At 42.6% G+C, this 27,647-nt stretch overlaps 1 protein-coding gene across 2 annotated transcripts; it reads right to left on the bottom strand.

Moving 5' to 3' along the window:
• Positions 1-781: 781 nt before the first annotated feature.
• Positions 782-27,647, bottom strand: STX2 (syntaxin 2). Of its 2 annotated transcripts, XM_034406138.3 has the most exons (11): positions 27,426-27,647; positions 21,466-21,540; positions 19,080-19,179; positions 14,295-14,369; positions 13,426-13,499; positions 11,765-11,873; positions 11,101-11,174; positions 8,776-8,913; positions 5,094-5,204; positions 3,974-4,102; positions 782-2,902 (listed from the first exon to the last, which is right to left on the bottom strand). In XM_034406138.3, the coding sequence occupies exons 1-10, from the start codon at positions 27,453-27,455 to the stop codon at positions 4,019-4,021; spliced, it is 870 nt and encodes a 289-aa protein (XP_034262029.2). In that variant the 5' UTR covers positions 27,456-27,647; the 3' UTR covers positions 782-2,902; positions 3,974-4,018. The 2 variants fall into 2 exon arrangements, with proteins under 2 accessions (XP_034262029.2, XP_034262030.2); XM_034406139.3 differs by lacking the exon at positions 3,974-4,102 and having other exon boundaries at positions 27,426-27,642.

Raw genomic sequence — 27,647 nt, 5'->3', positions numbered from 1 at the left:
CTTATTGTCCCCACAAACTGGGTCCTCATTTCACCTACCTTAGAAAGGATGGAAGACTGAGTCAACCTTGAGCCTTGGAGAGATTCGAACCAGCAGTAAATTGCAGGCAGCTGTGTTAATAACAGGGTCTGTAGACCACTGTACTATCAAGGCTCTTTAAAAGGACAATAAAAATAAACTTCAAAGCCTTAAGACAGAGGTGTCCAACCTTGGCAACCTTAAGACCTAGGGACTTGGAAATTCTGGGAGTTGAAGTCCACAGGTCTTAAAGTGGACTTAAAGCTTAAATAGCCTGAGAAGTTTTTCCTCTTCCCAGTTTATTTCCAAACCTCTCTCCATGAATACCGTGTTTTCCCTGACAATAAGACTGGGTCTTAGCTCTTAATTAGGGCTTATTTTGGGGGGTAGGATTTATATTAGGCACATACATAAAAATCATGCTAGGGCTTATTTTCAGGGAAACAGGGTAATAAAAGGCTGCTATTATTATTATTTTTTTAAAAAGCCATAAACCAATCAATTATTCTTCCATAGTGTATCTTTCCAAGCAAAATCAAATCCATTGCCAAGCGAAGTCAACGTCTGATGCCCAGCTTTCCCATTTTAAAACTTTCTAGAAGTTACACAGATCGGAAGAACTGCTATTTCAAAATGCCAATTCCTAAAATTAGCATCGAGGGCATTAAACGCCTACAAACTAGGAAATAAGATTAGCGGCAAGGTAAAATAAACCTGAAGTTATGCTTGAATCAAAACGCCGAAAGAAGCATGTCAAAGCAGGTTTTGTTAAAAAACAAGTAAGGCACCTATCACAATTTATTTCATTCTCGGCATAAATAGCTACATATATATTTTAACAATAAGAAAGCAAAAACACAGTTACATGTACATATATTTACAGGAATAATACCATACCAAAACAAAAACAAAAAAAAAGTTAAGCGAGGTTAAGACACAACTTATTTTGGTTGCCTCTGAATTGTTTTAAAAATTCTTAACAGCTGGACATTTCAGGTTCAAATCTAGAGGGAAATATGTCCCCGTTAAAGTCTGCGGGACTTCAGTGCAACTAACCACCATTAAACTGAGATCTTTGCAAACCACATCAACTTTTGGAGTCACCTCTCCCAACAAAATCAGGGTTTGTTTTAAGACGCAAGCCTTAAAAAGATAATGACCAATGTTCGTCATAATTCCTCAGCTGGTTTGCAACAAGAAAGTTAAGGACTTGAATGCACTTTAGACAAAAGCTGTAAATGCAATCCCAATTTTACTCCGTTAGTAAGTAAGCCCCTTCCTTTCATATTCCAGCTTAGGTGAATTAATAAAATTCAGCTTGAAGGCCTCTTCGTTCTCCCTTATTAGACTTGTATGTGCAACCTAAAAATTCATTTTCTGCAGTTGCCTTGCTAAATTTATGGAGAGCTGCAGAAACTGTGCAAACTCGCATCGCACACGAGAACTTGTTTCACATAAAATGGGCCTTTCGCCAGTTCTTTGACTGAAGGGGTTCAAAGATACAGCAAAAAGGCCCTTCTCAAAGGCAGCTTAAAATCAGGTGCAACCCATCCCGCGCTCATCTCAACAATGCCGTGCTTTCTGAGGCTTTAGAAAGAAAAAAAATAATAAATCTGAAATTAGAACAAAACAAAATAGCTTAATGAAACTTCACAGTCAAAATATACCTTTTAAGACGAGGAAGGCTTCGGTTCACTCGTGACGCCAAAGCTGGGTTTAGTGTTAGCTTTGCACGGGAAGTGAGAATTGTGATTCCTGCACGCTTTCTTCGTCCTCTGAAGGCTCACAAGGATTCAAGTCAAGGTTAATTTCATTTAATGAGGCAACTAAACTGGCTTATTGCAAACGTCAGTGGACAAGATGGTTTCAAACAAACTTTTGGTCAATGCTCAAGTCGTGTCAATTTCAAGCCCTGGCCTAATTTGCTGCTCTGTTTAAGATCCTAATCTAGGATCGCTGGCTCAAATGTAATGCCAAACTACCTTCTGTATTAACAACAAAAAAAAGTTTTTGCTCAGCTGGAGGACAGTTGAGCATGAAGACTTAACTCTAGCTCTGATTTTGCCCCAGCTTTATGTGTGAACCGTCTCAGTCTGGGACCAGGAGTAAACTAACATTATTTAACGACAGTGCTGACGTTTCTCAAAAAACGTTCGCAGATTCGCCGCTAAAAAAGGAGGCACTTAAAGATTTTCCCCACCCTGTATCCTTGAAGCGATTAAAACGTTAAAAAACATTTTGTTTATTATGCAGCAGTTTTTAAGATGATTTTAAAAAGGCACGAAAACCGGAGAGAAGAGAAAGTAATTTTATGCCCCCAATCTCAATCCTCTTTGCTTTAAAAAATAAAATGCAATTATTATCGTGAAATATACCTCTGAAATGTAGTGTTTAGGGCTACAGTCAATTGCATTTATGGCTGCTTTAGTTTCAAACAAGACAAAAATTTTGAGATCCCTGGTTTTCTGGGTGATGAATTCTACCCATTTCCAACTGGTAACACTGATGGGCTGGAAGCTTTGCAACTCATCATATATATATATATATATATATATATATATATATATATTTGCATGTATGTAAATTAAAGCAGCCTTTAAATGAGTCCATCTCGGAGGTTTTTCCAGCTTCCTTCATGTTTGATTCAGGTCTACAGATATCAAAGCGTGAAGAGTCCTACAAGATCCTTAAACAACTACTTAATTTTGCCATCTTGGAAAACAGAACATCCTCGTTATGGCAAGAAAAGGCATCTTGATGAGAAGTTGGAAGAGTTTCAAGGAGATTCCCAACCTCCGAATAAAGGCTAGGAGAAGTGTGCCGCTAGGATAATTCCAACGATAACAATCAAGAGAGTGACACAAATTAGCATGAACATCAATTTCTGCAAAGAGAGGGGAAACTAGGATTAGCTCATCCCCCAAACAGTGGCGTACAGATGTACAAAAACCAAAGAGGTGAGATGTGAATTAACAGAACAACAGAGTTGGAAGGGACTTTGGAGGCCTTCTAGTCCAACCCCCTCCTCAGGCAGGAAACCCTACACCAATTCAGATAAATGGTTAACCAACAACTTCTTAAAAACTTCCAGTGTTGGAGCATTCACAACTTCTGGAGGCAACTTCTGCTCCACTGATTAATTGTTCTAACTGTCAGGAAATTTCTCCTTAGTTCTAAGTTGCTTCTCTCCTTGATGAGTTTCCACCCATTGCTTCTTGTCCTGCCCTCAGGTGCTTTGGAGAACAGCTTGTCTTCCTCTTCTTTGTGGCAGCCCCTGAGATATTGGAAGACTGCTATCACGTCTCCCCTGGTCCTTCTCTTCCCTAGACTAGACGTACCCAGTTCCTGCAACTGTTCTTCGTATGTTTTGGCCTCCAGTCCCCTGATCAACCTTTGTTGCTCTTCTCTGCGCTCTATTTTGGCATTTTTCATCATAACAGTACAGATGCACGCCGTTACAAAGCACGGAGGAATGGGGTAGCCAACTGATCTAGAGTGTCGTCTCCTCCCCAAAAGATCTGCTGAAATCAAGCTCGCCTAGATCAGGAGGGGATTACAGACGGTTGATCTTAATCCTCAATCTCCCTTCATCCCGTCCTCTTCTATAAACTGATGAAAAACTCTCCATAAAAACCTCAAACGTCCATCTTCCTAGCCTTTCAAAAAAAAAAAAAGGGTGGGGTGGGGTGGGGTGGACCAGGGAAGCAGTGCAAAACCGAACTGGGTTTTTAGCCCAAGAAATATTGGAATGCAAAACAAAAGTGCTTAAGAGGCAATTAGCCACCAGAGGTCTAAGTCTCTGTGCAAAATCTGGTTTTTTGTTTTTTTGTTTTTTGTTTTGCTGTCGGGCAGCTGGGAAGAAGGCAGGCGTACACACAACATTGCAGTGAGAATACACAGATTACAGTTTTAGAAAAGGTTAACAGGCGAGGCCAGCGAGATGATTAGTACTTACTGAGAGGTAGCAGGGACAAGTTGCTCACGGACAGTTATCTAAGCGTCACGGCACTCCAACAGCCAAGCCAATTATTAGAGCTAGTAGAGCTAACAGCACCAGCACAACAATGACAATAATCCATTTTTTCTGCCAAAAGGAAAACAAGGCAATTGTTTTTGGTTAAGGGTGGTTTTTTTTTGGGGGGGGGGGGTTCTACATGGAAATGGGAGTCAGTTCTCAACAGGCAGGGAGGAGCTCGGATACAGCGGCTGGGCCTCAAAATGAGCAGGCTTCCCTCGACTTACAACCGTTCATTTAGCCCACCCGCCCATCCATCCATCTATCCTTTCACCCACCCACCCACCCACCCATCTATCTTCTTTCTTTCTTTCTTTCTTTCTTTCTTTCTTTCTTTCTTTCTTTCTTTCTTTCTTTCTTTCTTCTTTCTTTCTTTCTTTTTTCTTTCTTTCTTTCTTTCTTTCTTATCTATCTATCTATCTATGTCACATGACCCCTATTTGTTACTTTCCCGGCTGGCTTCCAACAAGCAAAGCCAGTGGGGGGAAGGGGGAGGGAAAGGTGGATTCGCTTAACAATTGCATGATTCGCTTATAAACAGCTGTAGGGATTTGCTTAGTAACGGTGACCAAAAGGTCATAAAACCAGGCACGACTGGAGTGGCGTAGGAGGCTAATGCCTCCTACTAAGGCAGCATTTAACATCCAGCTGCCTGCAATTACTGCGAGTTCAATTCTCACCAGGCTCAAGGTCGACTCAGCCTTTCATCCTTCCTAAGGTGGGTAAAATGAGGACCCGGTTTGTGGGGGCAATAAGCTGACTTTGTATAAAATATACAAAAGTATGAAGGCTATTGCTTAACGCACTGTAAGCCGCCCTGAGTCTCCGGAGAAGGGCGGCATATAAAAATAAAAAATAAATAAAATAAATAAATAAACCGCCACGCTTAACGACAGAAATTCAGCTCCCCATTGAGGTTGTAAGTCGAGGACTCTCTGTAATGCTGGAAGGACTGTGGCACGGGAAGGACTGCGGTGGGTAAGCAAGACAACACACAATATATAAAAAAAAAGTACATTGAGAAACAACTGGTCAGGGTTTGTCCATGGGAAAAACTTACTCTACGAGCTTTACTTTGGTATTTGACGGCCTTCTTGGTCTCTTCCTTGGCGTGTTCTACGTAATCCACCGCGTTCATCACGTTCTTCTCGATGCTGTTGACCATTTCGCCCTTTGGGGGAAAAGCCAGAAACGCACACAACAAAACAACAAAGAGCAGAAATCGTCCGTTAATGTCACCTTCTGGGAATCCTTTCGACAACAGCAGAATGGCAATGACGCCCCATTCGAATCAAGCCAAGAATGGAATTATTACATGAAGACGACCAACGGTTATGAGGGCATTCACGGAAACCGAGATGGAAATATTAGGCTGCCTTTATTTATTCCTTTAATAATAATAATAATAAATAATAATAATAAAATAATAATAATAATAATAAAAACTCATCTCTTTCAGTTAGCCGGTCTCTCTTGATTTTATGATTTTATGGTTAATTTAAAATTTTGATATGGATTTTAAATTGATAAATTTTAAACTATGGGCCAAATTTATTTATTTTAAATCTATTTTTAATCGTACTTTATGTATAAATGTTTTATTTTGTCTGTTCACCGCACCGAAAGGAGAAGGGCGGTGTAGAAATTTGAATAATAAATAAATAAATAAATAAATAAATAAATAATAACAACTTTATTGTCGTTGTACGGGTATACACAGTATACCCGTACAACGAAATTCACTGAACACCCAAAGACAGGTCCAACACACATAACAATCCCCAAACACACTCCCACCCACCACAAATTCCCCACCCCTAAAACCACCCAAACATCCACACAAAAGACCAAGTAATTCCGTCCAATAGCTCACTGATGGTGGCCCTTTTAGTTCATTGTTGAGTGCAATTATAGCTCTGGGACAAAACCGATTCAGAAAATGTGTGGTCTGAGTTTTAATTATTCTGTATTTTCTGCCAGAAGGCAAGAGTCCGAAAAGATTGTAAGCAGGATGGGAAGAGTCTCTGAGAATGTTGTGCAACTTCCTCAAACAGCGAGATTAAATGTTGGGAGTTTAACTGGGATACCCGGAAATCACATCAACAAAGCAGGAGAGAGGGGAAAAAATAAAACAAAAGAGTAAAAAACAGAAAGCTGGATTGCAAAAATGAATGTTATTTTATTTTGTAGAGCTTGCTCAGTACAGACATTCTAATAGGGAGTGGAAGTCCACATATCTTCCAAGTTGCCAAAGTTGGAAAAACATAAGATTCCCCAACCGCTTGACTGAAAGCAGCAGGAACTAAAATAAAGCCCATTCGACTAACAATAATTGAAATCTACCTCGATTAAAATGCCGGTGTATGTATGCCATTGATGTGAGTTTGATGAAGCAATTTGGTGAATGGCATGGGCAAAAAGATGAATATATTAACAGAAGAGAGTTTACCTGAGTTGTCCTATCCATCAGCAGACATGATTATGCAGCAATAAACAGCAAAACGTTTAAAAAGCTCATTACAACATTCACTTCCGTGACTTTTTCAAGAAAGGAACTTAAAAGGGTCAGCTGATGAAAATTCAGATTAGCAGCGTGAACAGTAGGGCAACTAATTTCATCCTGTGCTAAAGGATGGAAAACATTCGTAAGCGCATGGGATAATTTTTAGATTTTAGAAGGAAAGCTTTCTGGGAGAAGAGAATTCGAAACTGATCTAAACACCCATATACAGTAAATGGTTTCCCAAGAAATAGTCACAGCCATGAGCGCCCCTGAGAAACATTTTTCAACCAGAAAATACTATTTGGAATTTGTATCTGATTTATCCAGGGGTGGGGCTGCTGGGGGTTCTCAGGGGTTCGGGAGAACCTCTAGCTAAGATTCTGTGCAGTTCGGAGAACCCCCAAATCCCACTCCTGCTAGCCCCGCCCACCCCTTCCAGGAGTCCCCCCGTGGCCCGTTTTGGGTGCAGGTAACGGCAGGGCCCGTGCAGAGGCTTGGGGAAGGCGAAAGACAGGCCTACCGGAAGTTCAGGAAACGGGCCCGTTTCCGGCCTCCACAGGGCTTCCGGAGCCTGTGGAGGCCGTTTTCGCCCTCCCGGAGGTTCGAAAAAAACATCCGGAGCCCGGGGAGAGCAAAAACGTCCCTTTCCCGCCATATTGCAGGAGGCCAACTAGGCCATGCCCACGCCCACCCAGCTACCAGGCAGAGAACCCCTTTCTAAAATTTTTGAAGGCAACCCCTGTATAAATAGAATGATAGAATGATTGATGAGATATAGATGAGACTGATACAGAGACGATAGATAGACAGACAGACAGACAGACAGAGAGACAAGGTAGGATAGGGTAGGATAAGATATAGATAGAATTGTTTTGCACCAATGTTTCACAAATTACACAAGTGTAGTGCAATGTGACGAGTACACTGCGTCCATGACTCAAGGTCTTTTACTAAAATTACCAGCTATTATTGTTTTCCTGCTGAATACAGAACCGGGAAGGGTGCCAAACCAGTATATCCTATTTTACATGTGATCTCCATAGCTACTAAGCTAGTACCATTTGCTTAGAACGGGGATTCTACCATCTTAGAAGGCCATTTCCCACGTGGCGAGACCAGTCTTTTAATAACAACGGTTATTATTCCAAGAATGGAGGCCTTTGAACTCTGGTGCTGGAGAAGACTCCTGCGAGTCCCTTGGACTGCAAGGCCATCCAAGCGGTCAGTCCTAGAGGAAATCAACCCTGACTGCTCTTGAGAAGGCCAGATCCTGAAGAGGAAACTCAAATCCTTTGGCCACCTAATGAGAAGGAAGGACTCCCTGGAGAAGAGCCTAATGCTGGGAACGATGGAGGGCAAAAGAAGAAGGGGACGGCAGAGAAGGAGGTGGCTGGATGGAGTCACTGAAGCAATCAGCGTGAGCTTAAATGGACTCCGGGGGATGGTAGAGGAAAGGAAGGCCTGGAGGAACGTTATCCATGAGGTCGTGATGGGTCAGACACAACTTCACAACTAACAACAGCCTCTATCTATCTATCTATCTATCTATCTATCTATCTATCTATCTATCTTGAAATGAATTAATCTTCTAGTTCAAAGTTGGACCATAAGGGAGGCTGAGCGCCAATGAATTGAGACCTTTGAACTATAGTGCTGGAGAAGTCTCCTGCGAGTCCCTTGGACTGCAAGGTAATCCAACCGGTCAGTCCTAGAGGAGATCAACCCTGACTGCTCTTTAGAAGGCCAGATCCTGAAGAGGAAGAAAGGAGAAGAGGGAAGGAAAAAGAAGGGAAGGAAGGAAGGAAGGAAGGAAGGAAGGAAGGAAGGAAGGAAGGAAGGAAGGTTATAATGGGAGGGAGGGAGGGTTTGAGGGAAGTACTGCCTTAGCACTTGGCCACCACAGATGCCAGGCCAGATCCTGAAGATGAAACTCAAATCCTTTGGCCACCTAATGAGAAGGAAGGACTCCCTGGAGAAGAGCCTAATGCTGGGAACGATGGAGGGCAAAAGAAAAGAAGGGGACGGCAGAGAACGAGGTGGCTGGATGGTGTCACTGCAGCAGTTGGCATGAGATTAAATGGACTCCAGAGGATGGTAGAGGACAGGAAGGCCTGGAGGAACGTTGTCCATGGGGTTGCGATGGGTCGGACATGGCTTCACAACTAAGAACAACATTATTCCAGCACAGTTCCACCTACAAAGCACCATCCATGTTATACTTCCGGATTGAAAGACTCACCTGAACCTCCACCAGCATCGCCATGTCCATGAACATTTCGTGCAATTCCTGTATGCTCGATTCCAGTTTTATAATATCTTTATGACGTGACTCAATTTCATCGACGGCTGCTCTGGTTAGTTTGGTGTCCAAAATGATCTTCGCGATGTCGGGAGGAAGGGAGAGACACGAAATAAGTACGCTTATTCATTTCCTTTTGATGAGAAGAACTTGTAGGCACTTGGACTTTAATTCCATTTGCTTATATTCCCTCAAAGGTCCATTGGACCCAAAAGATAAAAATCTACATTGGAGCCACTTTTGATATGGCCCATGGGCCAGTGGTGGGTTTCAAATTTTTTTACTACTGGTTCTGTGGGTGTGGCTTGGTGGGCGTGGCATGGCTTGGTGGCGTGGCATGGTAGGCGTAATGGATAATGTAAAATCTCCATTCCCTCCCTACTCCGGGGGAAGGATACTGCAAAAAAAAGGCTCCAACCCTTTGGAATGAACTGCCCCCGGAGATACGAAATATCCCTGATCTCCGTGCTTTCCGCCGTGCCCTCAAGACCCTGATGTTCCAACAGGCGGGGCTAAACATATGAACATGTGAATGATTTTTTAAATGTTATCTAATTCTGGGTTTTATTTAATTGACCAAACTAAGTAATAATTTTAATCAGCAATTTTATGATGTTTGTGTGTCTATATTTTTCTTGACTGTACACCGCCTTGAGTCCTACGGGAGAAAGGCAGTATAGAAATATAATAAATAAATAAATAAATAAATAAATAAATAAATAAATAAATAAATAAATAAATATTGTAAGCCGCCCTGAGTCTCCGGAGAAGGGCGGCATATAAATCAAATAAAAAATAAAAAATAAAAAATCACCATTTCCTCCCGATCAGCCGGGACTTGGGAGGCAGAGAATAGATGAGGGCGGGGCCAGTCAGAATTTTTACTATCGGTTCTCCAAACTACTCAAAATTTCCACTACTGGTTCTCCAGAACTGGTCAGAACCTGCTGAAACCCATCTCTGCCGTGGGCTAATCAATAAAACAAACTAAACTAAACTTTTAAACCAACAAACGCAGATTTTTTTTTAAAAAATATTTTTTAAAAAAAAAATAAAGATAATAAACCTTATACACACAATAATTGTAACCATTATTCTCAAAGTCTATTCACCATGATCTTCACTTATCCTTGTAAACATTTTCCTTTATTTAATTAAACACTGTTTTGTTTATACTTAGTTAATTAGTTAATATTAGTTAATATATAAATTTAATTAATAAATAAATATTGTCAAACCTGATAAATGTCACATTTGTAACCATTATCCATCTATTAATCGTTTACTTATCATAATTATTCAATATTGATTATTTAATTACACTTACTACATTTTTATTTACATATCCCCCTTGATTTTAAATTTCTAACTTCTGCTTCTATTTTCTAACCATTGATAAAATAATTCCCAAATTAAAAAGTATTCCGTTTCCTCCTTAGCTCTAATTTTCAATATTAATCTATCCATTCCAGCAGATTCTAATATTTTCTTTATTATGCTTTCCTCTCTTTTTTCAATTATGTGCATATATAATTCTCGCTACTGTTACCACACGCAAAATTAAATATGTATTTCATTTATTACGTGGCGCTCCCACGTAACACCTCTCCTGCGCGAGCTGCATTGGCTCCCGGTGGTCTTCCGGGTGCGCTTTAAGGTGTTGGTTCTCATCTTTAAAGCGCTCCATGGCTTAGGACCAGGGTATTTGCGAGACCACCTGCTGCTACCGATAACCTCCCACCGGCCAATACGCTCTCACAGAGAGGGCCTCCTCGGGGTGCCGTCGGTCAGGCAATGTTGGGGCACCCAATGCCTCTGTGGGGGCACCCGCCCTGTGGAATGAGCTGCCTCCTGGAATACGATTGATCCCAGACCTCCGTACCTTCCGTAAAGCCCTGAAGACGTTTTTATTTCATCAAGCCGGCCTAGCCTAAATGGTTTTTAATTGGGATTTTAAATTTTATGGATTTGGGGTTTTAAATTGGGTAGCAAGTGATTTAATTCTTTTTAATTGTCTTAACTTTTGCATTTGTATGTTTTTTAATTTTGGCTGTTCACCGCCCTGAGTCCCTTCTGGGAGAAGAGCGGTATACAAATTAAATAAATAAATAAATAAATAAATTTTTCCGGTAGGATACCCAACAAAAACATTTCTGGTTTTCAGTCTATTTGCTGCTTTATCATTCCTTCTAAGCCACTGTTTTATTTTTAACCCATATTTTTTTTCCACACCCAACCCAACAAACGCAGATTTGAAATACATACGTCCGAAGTGAAAATGGAAAGATTGCCGCTTTCCAACATGTCTTCCAGCTCCTCGTCCGTGGTGGTCTTTCCAGCTAGCGAAAAACGACAAGAGGTCAGGTTCTTGCAAGGTACGCCATCCATCCCCTTTTCCCTGGCATTTTATTTTTGCTATAACGCCATGATGGCAAACCTATGGCCTGCGTGCCGGAAGTGGTATGCAGAGCCATCTCTCCGGGCATGCGAGCCTTCGCCTGTTGCTCTTTTCGGTTCTGGTGCGCCGGCCAGCTGGTCTTCACATGTGAAGGAGCATGGAAACCGGAAGAGCGCATGTGCATGCCAGCTACCTGGTTTTCCGGTTTCTGGTGCGCATGCATGCACAAAGACCAGCGCGCTGGAACCTGGGCGCACTGGACAGCTGCTCTTTCGGTTTCCAATGTGCCAGCTGGTCTTTGAGTGTGCATGCGGGCCAGAAACCACAAGCGTGCTGGAAACTGGAAGATCATCTTCCCGGTGAGCGCATGTGCACCGGGCAGCTGCTCTTCCAATTTCCTGCCTGTGTGCACACGCGTTCCCGTTTCGGCACTTGGTGCCGAAAAGGTTCGCCAACACTGCTATAAAGCATTGGCAAGATGGGGCGGGTTCTTTGGAGCAGGAGAAAATTAACAAAGGAAAGATCACTCACTTATTTCCAACTGACGGCGTATCTGATCTTTCGTGCGTTCCCGGAAGATGGTTTGAGTTCCGTTATACATCGTCATAACGTCCACAAACTTCCGGGTCAACACTGAATGCTGGAAAGGGTGATATAACAAAGGGGATTTTGCACATAATTAGCTTGAGAGTTCTCTTTTGTAGCAAAGGCCTTTACAGACATTACTGATTAAGTCAGACACAGGGTTGCATATGTTTATTGAAAGGAGAGATCGAATGGATAAATATATTAAGGTAAAGAATGAACTGTTTAAGAATAAAAGAGAATAAATATGCAGTAAAATTAGAATTTAGGGACAAATGAAGATGGTGTTTATGTATGCAAATATAGAAATATTGAGATATGTTTAAAAAAGGGGGGGGGAAGACAATTTTGGCAAGAATTGTAATTAAGTAAAATGTATTTGAATTTGATTAATTGTATAAGATAAGAAACGGCCAACAGTCTGTCCAAAAAAAAAAGATGTGGGTGAATGTGGGAGAGGAGAAAAAAAACAATAAACTTGTTTTTTAAAAAAAGGAGAGATTGAATGGGTAGAATGAATGGCCTTGAGGAACAGAAGAAAGAGCCACTACCGAGACAACAGTTGGATAAAAGAAACCTCAGTCCAGGGCAGAAATGTAATCTGAGAAAGTGTCTCACACATGACCAACCCCAGCCCCCAGGGAGGGAGGACATAAAGGTAAAGGTTCCCCTCGCACATATGTGCTAGTCGTTCCCGACTCTAGGGGGCGGTGCTCATCTCCGTTTCAAAGTCAAAGAACCAGCGCTGTCAGATGTCTCCGTGGTCATGTGGCCGGCATGACTAAACGCCGAAAGGTCGGCAGTTCGGCGGTTCGAATCCCTAGCGCCGCGTAACAGGGTGAGCTCCCATGACTTGTCCCAGCTTCTGCCAACCTAGCAGTTCGAAAGCAGGTAAAAAATGCAAGTAGAAAAATAGGGACCACCTTTGGTGGGAAGGGAACAGCGTTCCGTGCGCCTTTGGCATTGAGACATGCCGGCCACATAACCACGGAGACGTCTTCGGACAGCGCTGGCTCTTCGGCTTTGAAACGGAGATGAGCAACGCCCCCTAGAGTCAGGCCTAGCACATATATGCGAGGGGTACCTTTGACTTTAAGTCTAGTCTAAATCTATTCTCTGTCGGTCTGCCAGTCTGCCTGCCTGCCTACCTGTCTACTTACCTACCTATTTCATTTATATAAGTGCCTGCCTGCCTAGCTCTAGTTTTCACTCTTTCCCATAACAATAGGTCACACTAAGAATGGTGGCCGACTCCAACTAGGCTCCTTGTTTAGACGATTCAGCAAGACCATTGTTTGCTTTTTAACAAGAGCCTTGACACCCTTTTCAATGCCACACTGGACACCGCGAAAGAGGAGGAAGCAAAAATGCCTCACAATGCGCTTCCTCCGTGGGAAGTTAAAGCAAATTCAAGACGCAGCCTGCGATTCTCTTCTGCGTCCTTCTGTTTGAAACCAGGCCAACAAAAGGCATGTCACGAGTTTCCTTTCTTCTCCCAAGGAATTTATAAACAATACCCCTCCCCCGCACCCCACCCCCTGCCCAGCTAGGGCTCTCTCATCTTTGATGGTGGTTTGCCAAGACTGACTTTCCTTTGCTACGTGTACCTGTGATTTTCGTATCCGGACATCTGCAGAGGTTCGATTGATGTTCTCCTCTCGAGCTAAACTTTGTTCCATAGCTGTGAAACAGACAAAACAATCTCAGAGATGATAGTTGTTACCCCTCATTCATTCACCCATCCATCCATCCATCCATCCATCCATCCATCCATCCATCCATCCATCCATACAGGTAAAGGTTCCCCTCGCACATATGTGCTAGTCGTTCCCGACTCTAGGGGGCGGTGCTCATCTCCGTTTCAAAGCTGAAGAGCCAGCGCTGTCCAAAGACGTCTCCGTGGTCATGTGGCCGGCATGACTCAATGCCAAAGGCACACGGAACGCTGTTACCTTCCCACCAAAGGTGGTCCCTATTTTTTCTACTTGCATTTTTTTACGTGCTTTTGGACTGCTAGGTTGGCAGAAACTGGGACAAGTCACCCCATTACGCGGCACTAGGGATTCGAACCACTGAACTGCCAACCTTTCAATCGACAAGCTCAGCGTCTTAGCCACTGAGCCACCGCGTCCATACATACATACATACATAAAAAATTAAATGTTTGGTACCACTTGGATTAATAATGACAATTAAGATCCCCCCCCCCCCCAACTTTCATGCAGTACAAGTACAAAGAAGGCGATCCACAGAATAATCTACACTGAACTGTAGCAAAGATAAGTAAGTAAGTAAGCTTTATTGCGGTCAGAGACCAAATTAAAATACACATAGAAGGGGAGTATATTTTACAAATATAAATAGATCATGTGACAGTAGCAAAGATACTTTTTTTTGGCACCTTCGTAAAAATTTCTATATAGTGTTATTTTTCATGGTTTCAGCGCTTATATTTTTACTCACAGGGTGTACTTACACTTCAATTTAACACGGACGATATTGGCTGTTTTTCTGATTTCTTTGTTCAGTTCTTCGAGTTCTTCCTTCGTTTCTTTAACAAAAGGAGAAATGGGAATTCTGCTTAAGAGCTCAGTATGATACAAACAAACATTGTCCTCCTCCTACTAAACACACGATGATGTTCTCATCATCATCACCTTCTTTTAACGACCCCATAATCCCTTGCAGGGCGAAGTCTGGGCAACTGAATGGAGCTAGCGGAGTGTTTTAATGGCCGGATGCCTTTCCTGTCGCCAATGCAGAGTTTTTGTTCAGCAGATATATTCTCATTGTGCCCAGAGAAAGAAATACCTGCCTCTACCTAGGATCGAACTCACAGCCTCCTGATTGTGAGGCGAGAGCTCCACCTCTAGGCCAACCGCACCATTCAATGATGTTCCCATACAGGATCCTGGAATTAGGGAATCTCTGAACTAGGATGGACAACATCAGGAGTCAAGAGTCCACACGAGAATCAGATCAGCATGAAATTGGTGCTAGATACATCAGTGGAATTCAAGAAGGGATGGACCTTTGTGGGAATTTAACTGTCAGACTTCGATGCTATCTCAAAATAAATGAATTTCCAAACTGCCAATCTTTAAGGAAATTTTCTCTTTATTCGAGTACAGCAACCGGATCATGGCTCGTGCAGTCAGGACTGACCTTTGCCCCCCAATCCCTCCCTTTCCGATCCCCAATTCTCTGCTTCTCATTGGCCATCTTCCAAGTCACTCTCCTGACTCCTTTCCTCGTCAGTTCACAGGAATGTTTCCCCCCTCTTCATTTCCAAGGAGACCGAGCTTCAAAGGGATTTAGCAGGCAAAAGTTCAGGCTTTATCTCCCTTTTCTATGTCAGCGCTGAGATGCTGACAGTAACAACTCTAGGCTGATGACTCTCTTGACTCCTCCACCCGGCTGTCCTTCCCCTATACATGTCACCCAAACTCACACCAGGCTGTCTTCCATGGGTGAAGAGCAAATGATGACCCTGCCCCAAATTTTGTCCCATGTCTCACATTCAGTTCTGATCTCTTTTTCCTTCTGCTATCGAAGGACAAAGACTCCGAAGTTGAAAAGGGTTATCAAGGTTGCACCCTGATCAATACATTAACTCTTGTCAACGGCTTGAAATCCTACATGGGTTTTCATAATAGCCTTCAGGAGCTCTCGAGACCAATACAAACAAATCAGAGAACGGATTTCCACCCACCAGCTCTTGCAACTCACGGAAACCTGTTTCCTTTTTCCTGTCCAAAAAAAATTCAGCTTTATCTCCCAGCACTCTTCGACTGGAGTTCACAAGAAGCATCCTCTATACTCCAGTCACTGATCAGTTGACCAAAAGCAAGAATTTACAGGCAAGGATATCTCTGCGTATTACGTATCTTGAAGCAGAACTGCAATCTTTTTTTTTTTACTCTTTGACTGATTATTAGAAAGCCAGTTTGGTCTAGTGGTTAAGGAGGCAGGCTAGAAAACAGGAGATCGTGAGTTCTAGTCCCGCTGTAGGCATGAAAGCTGCCTGGGTGACTTTGGGTCAATCAACCAGGAGACTGTGAGTTCTAGTCCCGCCTTAGGCATGAAAGCTGCCTGGGTGACTTTGGGCCAATCAACCAGGAGACTGAATTCTAGCCCTGCTTTAGGCATGAAAGCTGCCTGGGTTGCTTTGGGCCAGTCACCAGGAGACGGTGAATTCTAGTCCCGCCTTAGGCATGAAAGCTGCCTGGGTTGCTTTGGGCCAATCACCAGGAGACGGTGAATTCTAGTCCCGCCTTAGGCATGAAAGCTGCCTGGGTGACTTTGGGCCAATCAACCAGGAGACTGTGAATTCTAGCCCTGCTTTAGGCATGAAAGCTGCCTAGGTTATTTTGGGCCAATCACCAGGAGACGGTGAATTCTAGTCCCGCCTTAGGCATGAAGGCTGTCTGGGTGACTTTGGGCCAATCAACCAGGAGACTGTGAATTCTAGTCCCGCCTTAGTCATGAAAGCTGCCTGGGTGACTTTGGGCCAATCAACAGGAGATTGTGAGTTCTAGTCCCGCCTTAGGCATGAAAGCTGCCTGGGTGACTTTGGGCCAATCAACAGGAGATTGTGAGTTCTAGTCCCGCCGTAGGCATGAAAGCTGCCTGGGTGACTTTGGGCCAATCAACAGGAGACGGTGAGTTCTAGTCCCGCCTTGGGCATGAAAGCTGCCTGGGTGACTTTGGGCCAATCACCAGGAGATTGTGAGTTCTAGTCCCACCTTAGGCATGAAAGCCAGCTGGGCGACTTTGACCCAGTCCCGCTCTCTCAGCTCAACCCACCTCACAGGATTGTTGTGATGAGGCAAATAAGAGGAGGAGGATGTGTTGGATATGTCCACCACCTTGATTTATTTGTAAAACTAATAGGCAGGAATGCAAATAAATAGATAAATAAAATATTCCCAATATTGTAGATCCCCCTGCTGAGCCGCTAATCAATTCAGCGGCACAGATTCCCAGTGCTGACTTTCCCCTCTGCTCTTCGGGTGAATATATAGAGAAAGTATTTGAACTTGAAATCTCTATAGCCATGATGGCAAACCCATGGCATGCGTGCCACAGGTGGCACACGGAACCATATCTGTGGGCATGCGAGCATTGCCCTAGCTCAGCTCCAGCGAGCATGCAGGCGCCAACCAGCTGATTTTCGGGCCTTCCGGGCCCACCGGAAGTCGGGAAACGGGCCATTTCTGGCCTCCAGAGGGCCTCCGGGGGATGGAGAAGGCCGTTTTCGACCTCCCCAGGCTCCAAGAAAGCCTCTGGAGCCTGGGGAGGGTGAAAAATGGGCCTAAGGCCCACCATGCCATCGCATGCCAAAAGCGGAGGGAGCGCTGGTGGTGGTGGTGTTGCATGCGCATGTGTGGGGGAGGTGGGGCACATTGAATTATGGGTGTGGGCATGCATGACCCCCCCGTCCTCCTCCCGCTTTTGGCATACGACGGCAAAAAGGTTAGCCGTCACTGCTCTATACAGTCCTTCAAAATGTATGATGCTTTATATGCGGTAATTATAATATCAATTCATTATACAGGAGAACAGCAGTGCTATTACACTTAAAAGAACCACAAACATTCATTTTAACGTTGAAGCTGGGTTTTTTCTTTTTTTTTTTAAAAAAAAACCTATGCTTGTCCCTTCATAACCCTTAGTCGAACAGCCGTACCAAGCACGGCTGGCATGGCTCTGGAGACCTCTGTATCCTGTATTTAGCTCATTTTATACATGAATCCAAGAGCGGAGAGCTAAAATTAGCCCACAATTATAAGTGCTAGAGAAAACAAGTGGATTTTTTTAAAAGGCTGAAGTTAGTGGGGTTAGCAGTCTTGCTATATACCGTGTTTTAATTCTTCCCAAAGCGAAGAATTATTATTTTCTTGGAAGTAAGGCTTAGCGATTTTAATGGAACACACTTCTTGCATTCCATCCATCACTCTGCTAAACAAATAATTCCCTCAACACTATCAAATTAACTACTAAGACTGTATGACTATTTTTCTTCTCATCCTTACTAGTACCTATCTCTTCCCACTTATGGCTATATCCATGTTGCTTGTATCTTTTCAGCTTATATTATTTTTATTGTCTGCTGGTATGATCTGATTGCTTATTAGTATCTTATGATTATCACTAAGTATTGTATCTTATGATTCTTGACGAATATATTTTATTTTTTCTTTATGTACACTGACAGAGTATGCACCAAAGACAAATTCCTTGTGTGTCCAATCACACTTGGCCAATAAAGAATTCTATTCTATTCTATTCTATTCTATTCTGTTCTGTTCTGTTCTGTTCTATTCTTCTCCTTCTATTCTATTCTTCTCTCCTCCGCCTCTATTCTATTCTCCCTTCTTCCTCCTCCTCCATTCTCTTCTTCTTCTATTCTCTCCTCCTCCTCTATTCTCTTCTTCTTCCTTCTTCTTCCTCTTCCTCTATTCTATTCTATTCTGTTCTGTTCTGAATTCTATTCTACTCTACTTTACTCTATTCCATTCTCTCTCCTCTCCCCTCCCCCCTGTATTCTATTCTATTCTATTCTATTCTATTCTATTCTATTCTGTTCTGTTCTGTTCTGTTCTGTTCTATTCTTCTCCTTCTATTCTATTCTTCTCTCCTCCGCCTCTATTCTATTCTCCCTTCTTCCTCCTCCTCCATTCTCTTCTTCTTCTATTCTCTCCTCCTCCTCTATTCTCCTCTTCCTCTTCCTCTATTCTATTCTATTCTGTTCTTTTCTGAATTCTATTCTACTCTACTTTACTCTATTCCATTCTCTCTCCTCTCCCCTCCCCCCTGTATTCTATTCTATTCTATTCTATTCTATTCTATTCTATTCTATTCTATTCTATTCTATTCTATTCAAGTGTTTGAGTGGAATAGTGTAGAAATAGCTCACAACTTTGATTTTTTGGAGGATTGAATCTTTGGCCATATACTCATCAGAGACACCCTCTCACCCACCCCAAAAAATATAGCAAAGTCTCAATTTAATAGCCCAATTAAGAGGGTTGGAGTTGTTTACTCCTAATTATCTATTCAATGCACCGTATGTTATCGACTGGTCATTTCACGACCTTGATGGTGACTTTATGCCAACACAACACAAATTTCATCCGTTGCCTTTGCTGCCCATTGCATCGTGATCTGCTCAATTGTGATTTTGCTGCTTTTCACACCATTCCTTGCAGTTATTATTATTATTATTATTTGGCAGTTGCACAGAGTTGGGAAAACTTACTATCTTTTGGATGTGTGGCCGAGAGGATGACGCTGTGCTTCTTCCTCACTTCTTCTACAACATCTGAGATTTTAGAGATATATTTCCTAACTTCCTCGACCTTTGAAAAGGAGAAAAAAAGACATCAAGAAGAAGCAGGTTTAAATTTACAGATTGTTAGTGCTCTACTGTAGATGGTAGGTGGCATCCAGGCAGACTCATCAATCAATCAATCAATCAATCAATCAATCAATCAATCATAAACGCAGGCAGTCCTTGACTTGGAACAGTTCATTTAGTTCATTTAGTGACCCTATAAACAGCCTTGAAAAAAAAAAGTGATTCAGGAATGTTTTTTCATACTTACAAAACCCTTGCAACATCCCCAGGGTCACCTGATCAAAATATCAAATATGATCAAAATTCCTTCCTTTCCCTTCCCTTCTTTCCTTTCCTACCCTTCCCTCCCTTAACGTTCCTTCCCTTCCCTTCTTCCCCCAAAGTGCTTTTTCAAGAGGCAACTGGACTCTTGCTTTTCTTTGAAAACCTTTCACTTCTCATCCAACAAGCTTCTTCAGCTGAAGAGGCTGAATGAGCTGAAGAAGCTTCTTGGATGAGAAGCGAAACGTCTTCAAAAGAAAAACAAAGGAAGCCCACTTGCCTCTTGAAAAAGGCACCTTTGGGACAGCCGTGACCTGGATGACTGAGAATCTCCAGAGACATTGGGGACAGTCCCTAAAGCGTGGGAAGCCACGTGTGACCCTTGTCTGGCACCCACGAGGGATTACAAAACTCAGGGGAATCCTGCCAAACACATCTGGATGTAGCTTCTGGAGCTTGAGAATCTCCAGTGCTATTTGTCTCTGGGCAAATCCAAGGCAAAGAAAGCCATGACAGGTCGTCCTCGACTTTACAACAGTTCATTTAGTGACCGTTCTAAGTTACGATGACTCTGAAAAAGGGGACTAAGGAGCATTTTTCGCACTTTAGGACCCTTGCAGCTGTCAGGCCTGGAAGACATCATTGGATCTTCAGGCCATTTACTGCTGTGGGAAACTGGGAGGGGGGATTGTATGGAACATGGGTGATATGTAGTCATAATAACATTCCTTTCTCAGAGAGTCAAGGACATCTTGCCCTGCATCTGGAGGGCTGGAGCTGGGAGGCATCTCCAGTTGGGACGGTGCTTTGATTGGACCATGTGATGGACACGTGGGTGCTGGGCAGGGACTTGGACTTTCCTTTGGGTGGGGAACACCTGGAAGCTTTCAGATTTGGGTTTTCCCAGATGTGCCAATAGGACATCTCTAATAAAGTGGACTTTGAGGAACTTCAAAGTCTTTTGAAGTTGGGGGCATTACTTGGAACCCTGCATCAGCATCCCTACAGTCAGGTGATTTGCATTTGGACTCTTGACCACTGACTCACATTTATGAGGTCACAGCGTCCTAGAGTCACGTGATCCCCCCTTTTGCAACCTTCTGACAAGCAAAGTCACGGGGGGTGGGGGAGAACCAGATTCACTTAGGAACCGTGTCACTCATTGAAGAACTGCAGTGACTCGCTTAACCAAAGTGGCGAGAAAAGTCGTAGAACGGGGCAAAAGTCACTTAACAAATGTCTCGCTAAGCGACATAAACTCCGGGCTCAAATGTGGTCGTTAAGTTGAGGACTATCTGTATTTTTCCTATTTTTTTGAGAAAAGTTACCCGCTCCAAAACAACCCAATGTCTTGGAGGCCAACTAGATCACAAAAAAGGAGTAGACGTTAAATTACAGTGGTCCGTGACTCCCATTTAGTGACCGTTCAAAGTTACAACGGCGCTGAATTCGGACGCTTCTGCAACTGGTTCATATTTATGATGGTTGCAGTGTCCCGGGGTCGCTTGATCCCCTTTTGTGACCTCCTGATAAGCAAAGTCCACGGGGAAGCCAGATTCACTTCACAAGCAACCGTGTCACTCACTTAACATCTGTGGCGGTTCACATAACAACCTGGGGCGAGAAAGGTTGTAAAACGGGGCAAAACTGACTCGACAACCGCCTCGCTTAGCAACAAAAAGGTGGGGTTCAATTTCCGCCGTGCTCTTAAGACCCTCCTATTCCAGCAAGCCGGCCTGGCCTAATTTTCTCCCCTTTCTTTTAAATTTTTAAATTGAAATTTTAATTTGTTTTAAATTATTGGGATTTTTAATTGTCTTGGGCTAAATTATTTAATTTGGTTTTAATTATGTTTCTAACTTTTGTATTTATGTATTTTATTTTGTGCCTGTTCACCGCCCTGAGTCCTTCGGGAGTAGGGCGGTATATAAATTTAATAAAACAAACAAAACAAACAAACAATTGTGGCCATAAGTCGAGGACTCCCTGCATTAAGAAAGTTGTTTTCCGCGTAGATTTTTTTTACCTGTAGGAAAAAGTCTTCCATGTAATGGTCACTCTCGACGACAACCGTCGCTTCTCCATCTTCGTTTTGAGTACGCTAAAAGAAGCAGAAATATTTCACCGTGTGAGTAACCCTTTTCCAAAGCTACAAAATGCAGATTAGGCGAAAATGAGCTCAAAAACAGTAACTGTGAGAGGGACCTTGGAGTCCTAGCGGACGATCCCGTGTGCGGCAGCCGCTGCCAAAAAAGCGAATACAATCCTTGGTTGTAAAAACAGAGGCATAGAACCAAAATCAGGTGACATATTAGTACCGTTTTAAAAAGCTGATCGGGAAGGCCACACCTGCAATGCTGCATCCAGCTTTGGTCTCACCACATGACAAAAAAGATGCTGAGACTTTGGAAAAAGTGCAAAGGAGAGCAACTAAGATGATGAAAGGCCTGGAGACGAAAACATAGGAAGAACAGTTGCAGGAATTGGGTTGGCTAGTCTAGAGAAAAGGAGGACTAGGGGGTGACATGATGGCAGTATTCCAGTATTTGAGGGGCTGCCACAAAGAAGAGGGGGTCAGCCTATTCTCCAAAGCAGAAAGTAAGACAAGAAGCAATGGGTGGAAACTAATCAAGGAGAGAAGAAACCTGGAATTAAGGAGAAACTTCCTGACAGTGGGGACAATTAACCGGTGGAACAGCTTGCCACCAGAAGTTGTGGGTGCTTCATCACTGGAGGTTTTTAAGAAAAAACTGGACTGCCATCTATCTGAAAGAGTCTCCTGCTTGAGAAGGGGGTTGGACTAGAAGACCTTCAAAGTCCCTTCCAGCTCTATTAATAATTAATGATTCATGGTTATGGCTTTTAACACAAGCTAGTCTAGTAAAGATCGGAAGCTCAGCTCAGCTCAGCCCAACTTTTTCTCCCTTGCACTGACTGCTTGTTTCCCTAATAAAATTATAATTGATGCCTTTTCCTGCCGTTAAAAGATTGGTGACAAGAATGCCATTCATGAATTCGCTCTCCTCTGCGTCTTCTCATTCTTTATGACTCATTCATAAGACAAAGGAGCAGCTTTTCAAGCGGGAACCAGACACACAACGGAAATATTTGTGCACCAAAAACTTTCCTATGTGATCCTCGGAGAATAAATTAAGCTTTTTTCCCCCCACCAATTAAAGAAACCTTTCCTCGCCATTTCGCTAAAAGTTCAACCTGACGCATGCCAGCTGGGAGACAAAACTCGCTAAAATCGGTGGGATGCTTTCGCAATTACACAACTTGTTCCGAATTTCACTTTGAGCTGGTCCATGTTTGTTTTAGGAGAACGTCAATTGCCATGTTTCTCCGAAAATAAGACCCTGTTTTATCTTTTTTTGAACCCTGAAATAAGCGCTTGGCCTTATTGCCGTGTGCTCAAAAGCCTGATTGGGCTTATTATCAGTGGATGTCTTATTTTGGGGAAAACAGGGTAGAAGAAAAAGCGGATTTACTGGGAGAAAATTCATAAATGGCTAGAAATGATAACTGAGCAACATATTGAGTTCAAACCAGAAACGTGCCTCTTAGGTATATTGTCGGAAAGTTATGACAAAGCTTAGCTTTACATATATTGACGGCAGCTAGAATTTCATATGCTAAATATCGGAAAAATGTGAACACTCCACCGGATGATGACATAATTAGGAAAATTTGGGATTGGACAGATTAACTTTAAAAAATGAAAGATAAAGAAGACTCTAAATATTACAGGACATGGAATAAATTTTATGAATGGATAGAGACAAGAGGTAGAAATGAGAGGGAAGTTTATGAATTGTCAGCGCAACAAAGATATATAAAACTATGGATATAATACAGAAAAATTTGTAAATAAGCTAATGTAAGTAGAAACTTAGTTGACGTTTTCTTTTATAAGCATCTGTTTACTGTTAACATAGTACAGTTATAGTTATTAGCATGTATGTTAAGATTTACCATGATCTCTCTCTGGCTTTGTTTTATTTGCATTGTTATCCTGACATGGCACTGTCTTTTCAATAAAATTAAATTAAATTAAAAAAAGAAGAAGAAGAAGAAGAGGAAGAAAAAGCTGATCTAAACCCAAAGTCCTCCCATTTTTCTCAATGACCTGAGAAAATGAATTCTGGGATTTATCTATGGAGATTCTCAGTCATCCAGATCATGGTTGTCCCAAAGGCAACTGGACTTCGTTTTTCCTTGAAGATGTTTCGTTTCTCATCCGAGAAGCTTCTTCAGTTCTTCTTCATTTTCAGTCAGAACTGGAGAAGCTTCTTGGAGGAGAAGCGAAACGTCTTCAAGGAAAAACACAGAAAGTGTTTTCTTGTTTTTTCTTACATATGTTCTTCTAAGTGGGACCAGCTCGCGGTGAAATTTTGAACGTTGAATGCAGCTCAAGGTGTGTTCATTGTGGAAACACTGTGGGATCAAATATAATAACCCATTTTTCTTGTGTTGGAAGCTATTGAGTTTAAGCAAAAGGCTCTTTGGTGCTAATACCTTCCTTTTCCTTTCAAAGCTTCTTTGTTGCCTCAGGAAGAGATAAGAATGAGAGGAAGGAAAGACATATCACAAGCGCACAGACACACTCAAATATCCAATTGTGACGATACAAAAGAACAAAAAAAATAATAATAAAATAAAGTCAGAGGAATACTGATGGTATTGTTCTTGCAAATTACCTTGGACAGCACAAAATGGAAGCAATGTAAACATTCCAACAGAACCACAAGCCGACTGTTGCACATAGGAAGTTAAACTAATAATTATAAAATTACAATTTCTAGCTATCTTTCTTGACAAGCCCGCATTTCTGCAGAGGAGAATTCTTTTGCTTACATAAAAGTTAACAAGTTGAGGTTTCATGTTATTTGCCTTATGTTACTATGCCAAAATCAATGCCTTTTTTTTTCTATTTTCCCCTCCACCCTATATATTTCTCCCATTTCCTCCCCTATTTTACCTTTATTTTTATTTATTTTTTCTTCATATTTTTGTATTTTGTGCTTGGATAAAATTTTGATATGAGAATCTTTTCTGCTGCTGTTTTTTTTTTTAAACTGAGAAACAATTTCCTAATTGCAAGTGTTTTGCAGAGAGTCATTATTCTCTCATTGCTGCTTGGGAAAAACAAGGCCAGGGAAAAAAATATTATTTAATTTATATGCCTGCCCAGCTCAGGATTCTTTGAAATGCATTATTGCTCAATAGCTTTGGAGAGGCAGAGCTGAGCTTCCCTTTCCTTTCTAGGAAAAACAAATTAAGATGAAAAACTGGGATCGGGTTAAACTTTTCCCAGCCAGAAATTTATTTCAAAAGGGCACCTACTGGCAGACCAAAGGGAGTTATGGGCAGGGGTGGGCTTCAAAAATTTTAGCAAGGGGTTCTCTGCCTGGTTGCTGGGTGGGTGTGGCCATGGTGGGTGTGGCCTAGTTGGCCTCCTGCACCACAGTGGGGGGTGGTTTGCCCTTCCCAGGCTCCGGAGGCTTTACTTGAGCCTCCAGAAGGGCGAAAATGGCCTCCCAGGCTCCCGAGGCCCTCTGGAGGCCAGAAACGGGCCCGTTTCCAGACTTCCCGAACTTCCGATAAGCTCGTTTTTCGCCCTCCCGAGCCTCCGCGTGCACCTTGCACTTACCTGCATCTAACACGGGCCACATGGGGACTCCTGGGAGGGGTGGGGTGGGCGGGGCCAGCCAGGAGTGGGATTTGGGGGTTCTTCAAACTGCACAGAATCTCAGCTAGAGGTTCTCCCGAACCCCTGCGAACCCGCAGCAGCCCACAACTGGTTATGGATCGTGGGGAATTCCTGCAAATCCTTAAGAAAACCCATTACGCAGAAACGTGGCTGTATCACGCATAGATGCAGGCACATTCAGATGTATGCACAAATGCACACTACAGATAGTGCTCGGCTTACAACAGTCCATTTAGCGACCGTTCAAAGTTACGAGGGCACTGAAAAAATTGACTTGTGACCGTTTTTCACACTTACATCCCCATGGACGTAACAACCGCAGCGATTCACTTAACAACTGTGGCAAGAAAAGTCATAAGTATTGGAAATGTAAATTTGTATATAAGAATCTGTAAATATTTTCTGTTTTTACTTTCTGATTATTGGTGTATATATACATGGATATTTTGGTGATGTTACACCATGATAGAAAAACTATTATACATTTGTCTTTTTTGTTTTTTTTGTTTTTTTGAACTATAATAAAAATATTTTTTTTAAAAAAGTGACTTGTGACTGTTTTTCACACTTACATCCCCATGGATGTAACAACTGCAGCGATTCACTTAATAACTGTGGCAAGAAAGGTCATAAAATGGGGCAAAAGTCACTTAGCAATGTCTCGCTTAACAGCAGAAATCTTGGGCTCAATTGCGGTCGTAAATCGAGGACTACCTGTATATACATGCCTCTGTAGGGCAGGTACAGCTTCAAATAAATATTCTTTTAAAGGCACAATCTCTCCTCCTCTTCAAGAGAACTCAAAAGCAGGTAAGGAGATTGAAATTGCAATTAAAATATTAATTCGCAATGTGGACGTATTAAATACAGGCACAGATCAATAACTGCACACCATTGATGCAAGATGCTTTCTTTAAAATAACACACACACACACACATATGGGTGCCCAAACTCTATCACACCCAAGGTTTTAAAACTGCTAATTTCCATCAGCCTAACACAGCTAACAAAGGAGGGAAAAGGCTTCGGTGTTTTTGTTCTGAGTTGTTGTTCACCCTGATTCTTTGTTACCTTCCCAGCGAGTAGCAAAACAAAATGCAATGTTTTCAAAACACCCGGTTCATTTTACACAAACTTTTTTTTTTTCCCCCTGAAAGGATAAGACTGCCTGGTAGCGCGGACACACAAAACGCCTGCATTTCATTAGGCAACTTTGCTTTATTTTAAAACGGAGCAAAGCAAACCAATGTCTTTCATTGTGGGCAGAAAACAATGCTTCAAAAAAAAAAACCAAAAAGCAAAACGCTTCATGCAATAATAAAAAAATTAGGCCTTTTTTTTTTTTTTTTTTTTTAGGGAAAAGGGTTAACAAGAGGGAGAAGGTGATTGCCGAACTCAACCGGGCCAGTAGGAAAGGCATCTCTTTGCAAAATTCCTCAACCTTGGAACGGGGGTGTTTGCTTTGTCCAGCTGTTTTTTTTTTTTAAAAAAAATATTATTATTTGATTTCGTTTGGTTTTAAACGGGAGGCTGTTCTGAACTGGCGAACCAACGCCTTTGGGAGATAAATAAAATAAAAAATAAAAAAATTCAGAAAGCTTCACTGGCACAAAAAAAAACCCACACCTGGGTTAGATTAACCTGGAATAAATAAATACCCCCTGGAATACAAATAATCCCAGATCTTCGCACTTTCCGACGTGCCCTGAAGACCTTTCTGTTTCAACAAGCAGGACTAGCATAAACATCTAAATTCTATGCCAAGGTCTTAGCAGATACACCAAGTTGACTCAATTTATTATTTACTGTTTAATATATATATATATATATATATATATATATATATATGTATATGTATATATATATATATAATTATATGTATATGAAATCTTAATCTGTTCACCGCCCTGAGTCCTTCGGGAGAAGGACGGTATAGAAATTCAATCAATCAATCAATCAATCAATAATAAACCTAAAGCCACCCAGGGACCGGGATGATGGGCGGCATATAAATTTAATTTATAAATAAAATAAAAGGCGACGGGATTGTAGAAAGCGGGCTCTTTTTCTAAAGGCTGGCATCCCCATCGTCCTTGTCTTCTCCATCCTCCATCCTTTGCAAAGGGCGCCAGGTTGCAGCAGGAGGCAAGGATGCTGTTGCCGCGCATCCTTTAATTGGCCTCCCCCCCTCCGGTGTGTGTGTGTGTGGGGGGGGCTGTTCCTGCCTAAGGGTCACCCTCCCTCCGCCGCCTCCTTCTCCTCAGCCTCTCACCGATGCCAGCTCGGCCAGACGGTCCCTCATCCTGGCGGGGTTCCTTCAGCCGCTTCTCCCCGGGCGTTTCTGCTGCTCCTTGCCCACCTTAGGCGGCTCCCGGCTCCGGGAGGCTCCAGCGGCGGCACAGCGCGGCCGCCGCCTCCCCGTTCGCTGATGCCAGGGCAACCACTACCCGGCCGCCGCCCAGTGCGCAGGCGCAGGCGTGTCGCCTCCCGTTAT

The sequence above is a fragment of the Pantherophis guttatus genome, chromosome 17, assembly GCF_059756535.1.
Source record: "Pantherophis guttatus breed Tessera chromosome 17, ASM5975653v1, whole genome shotgun sequence".
Taxonomy (NCBI): domain Eukaryota; kingdom Metazoa; phylum Chordata; class Lepidosauria; order Squamata; family Colubridae; genus Pantherophis; species Pantherophis guttatus.
Note: the sequence above shows the minus strand (reverse complement) of the source record. Positions and strands in the feature narration are given on the sequence as shown.

Bases quoted from the DNA above. Each gene is read 5' to 3' on its own strand.
- STX2 (XM_034406138.3), bottom strand. From the start codon at position 27,455: ATGAGGGACCGTCTGGCCGAGCTGGCATCG. The intron at 8,914-11,100 runs GTATGTATTTCA...GACATCGCGAAG, and splicing joins TTTCCATTTTCACTTCGGAC to ATCATTTTGGACACCAAACT. The intron at 5,205-8,775 runs GTGAGTCTTTCA...TTTCCCCCAAAG, and splicing joins CGATGCTGGTGGAGGTTCAG to GGCGAAATGGTCAACAGCAT.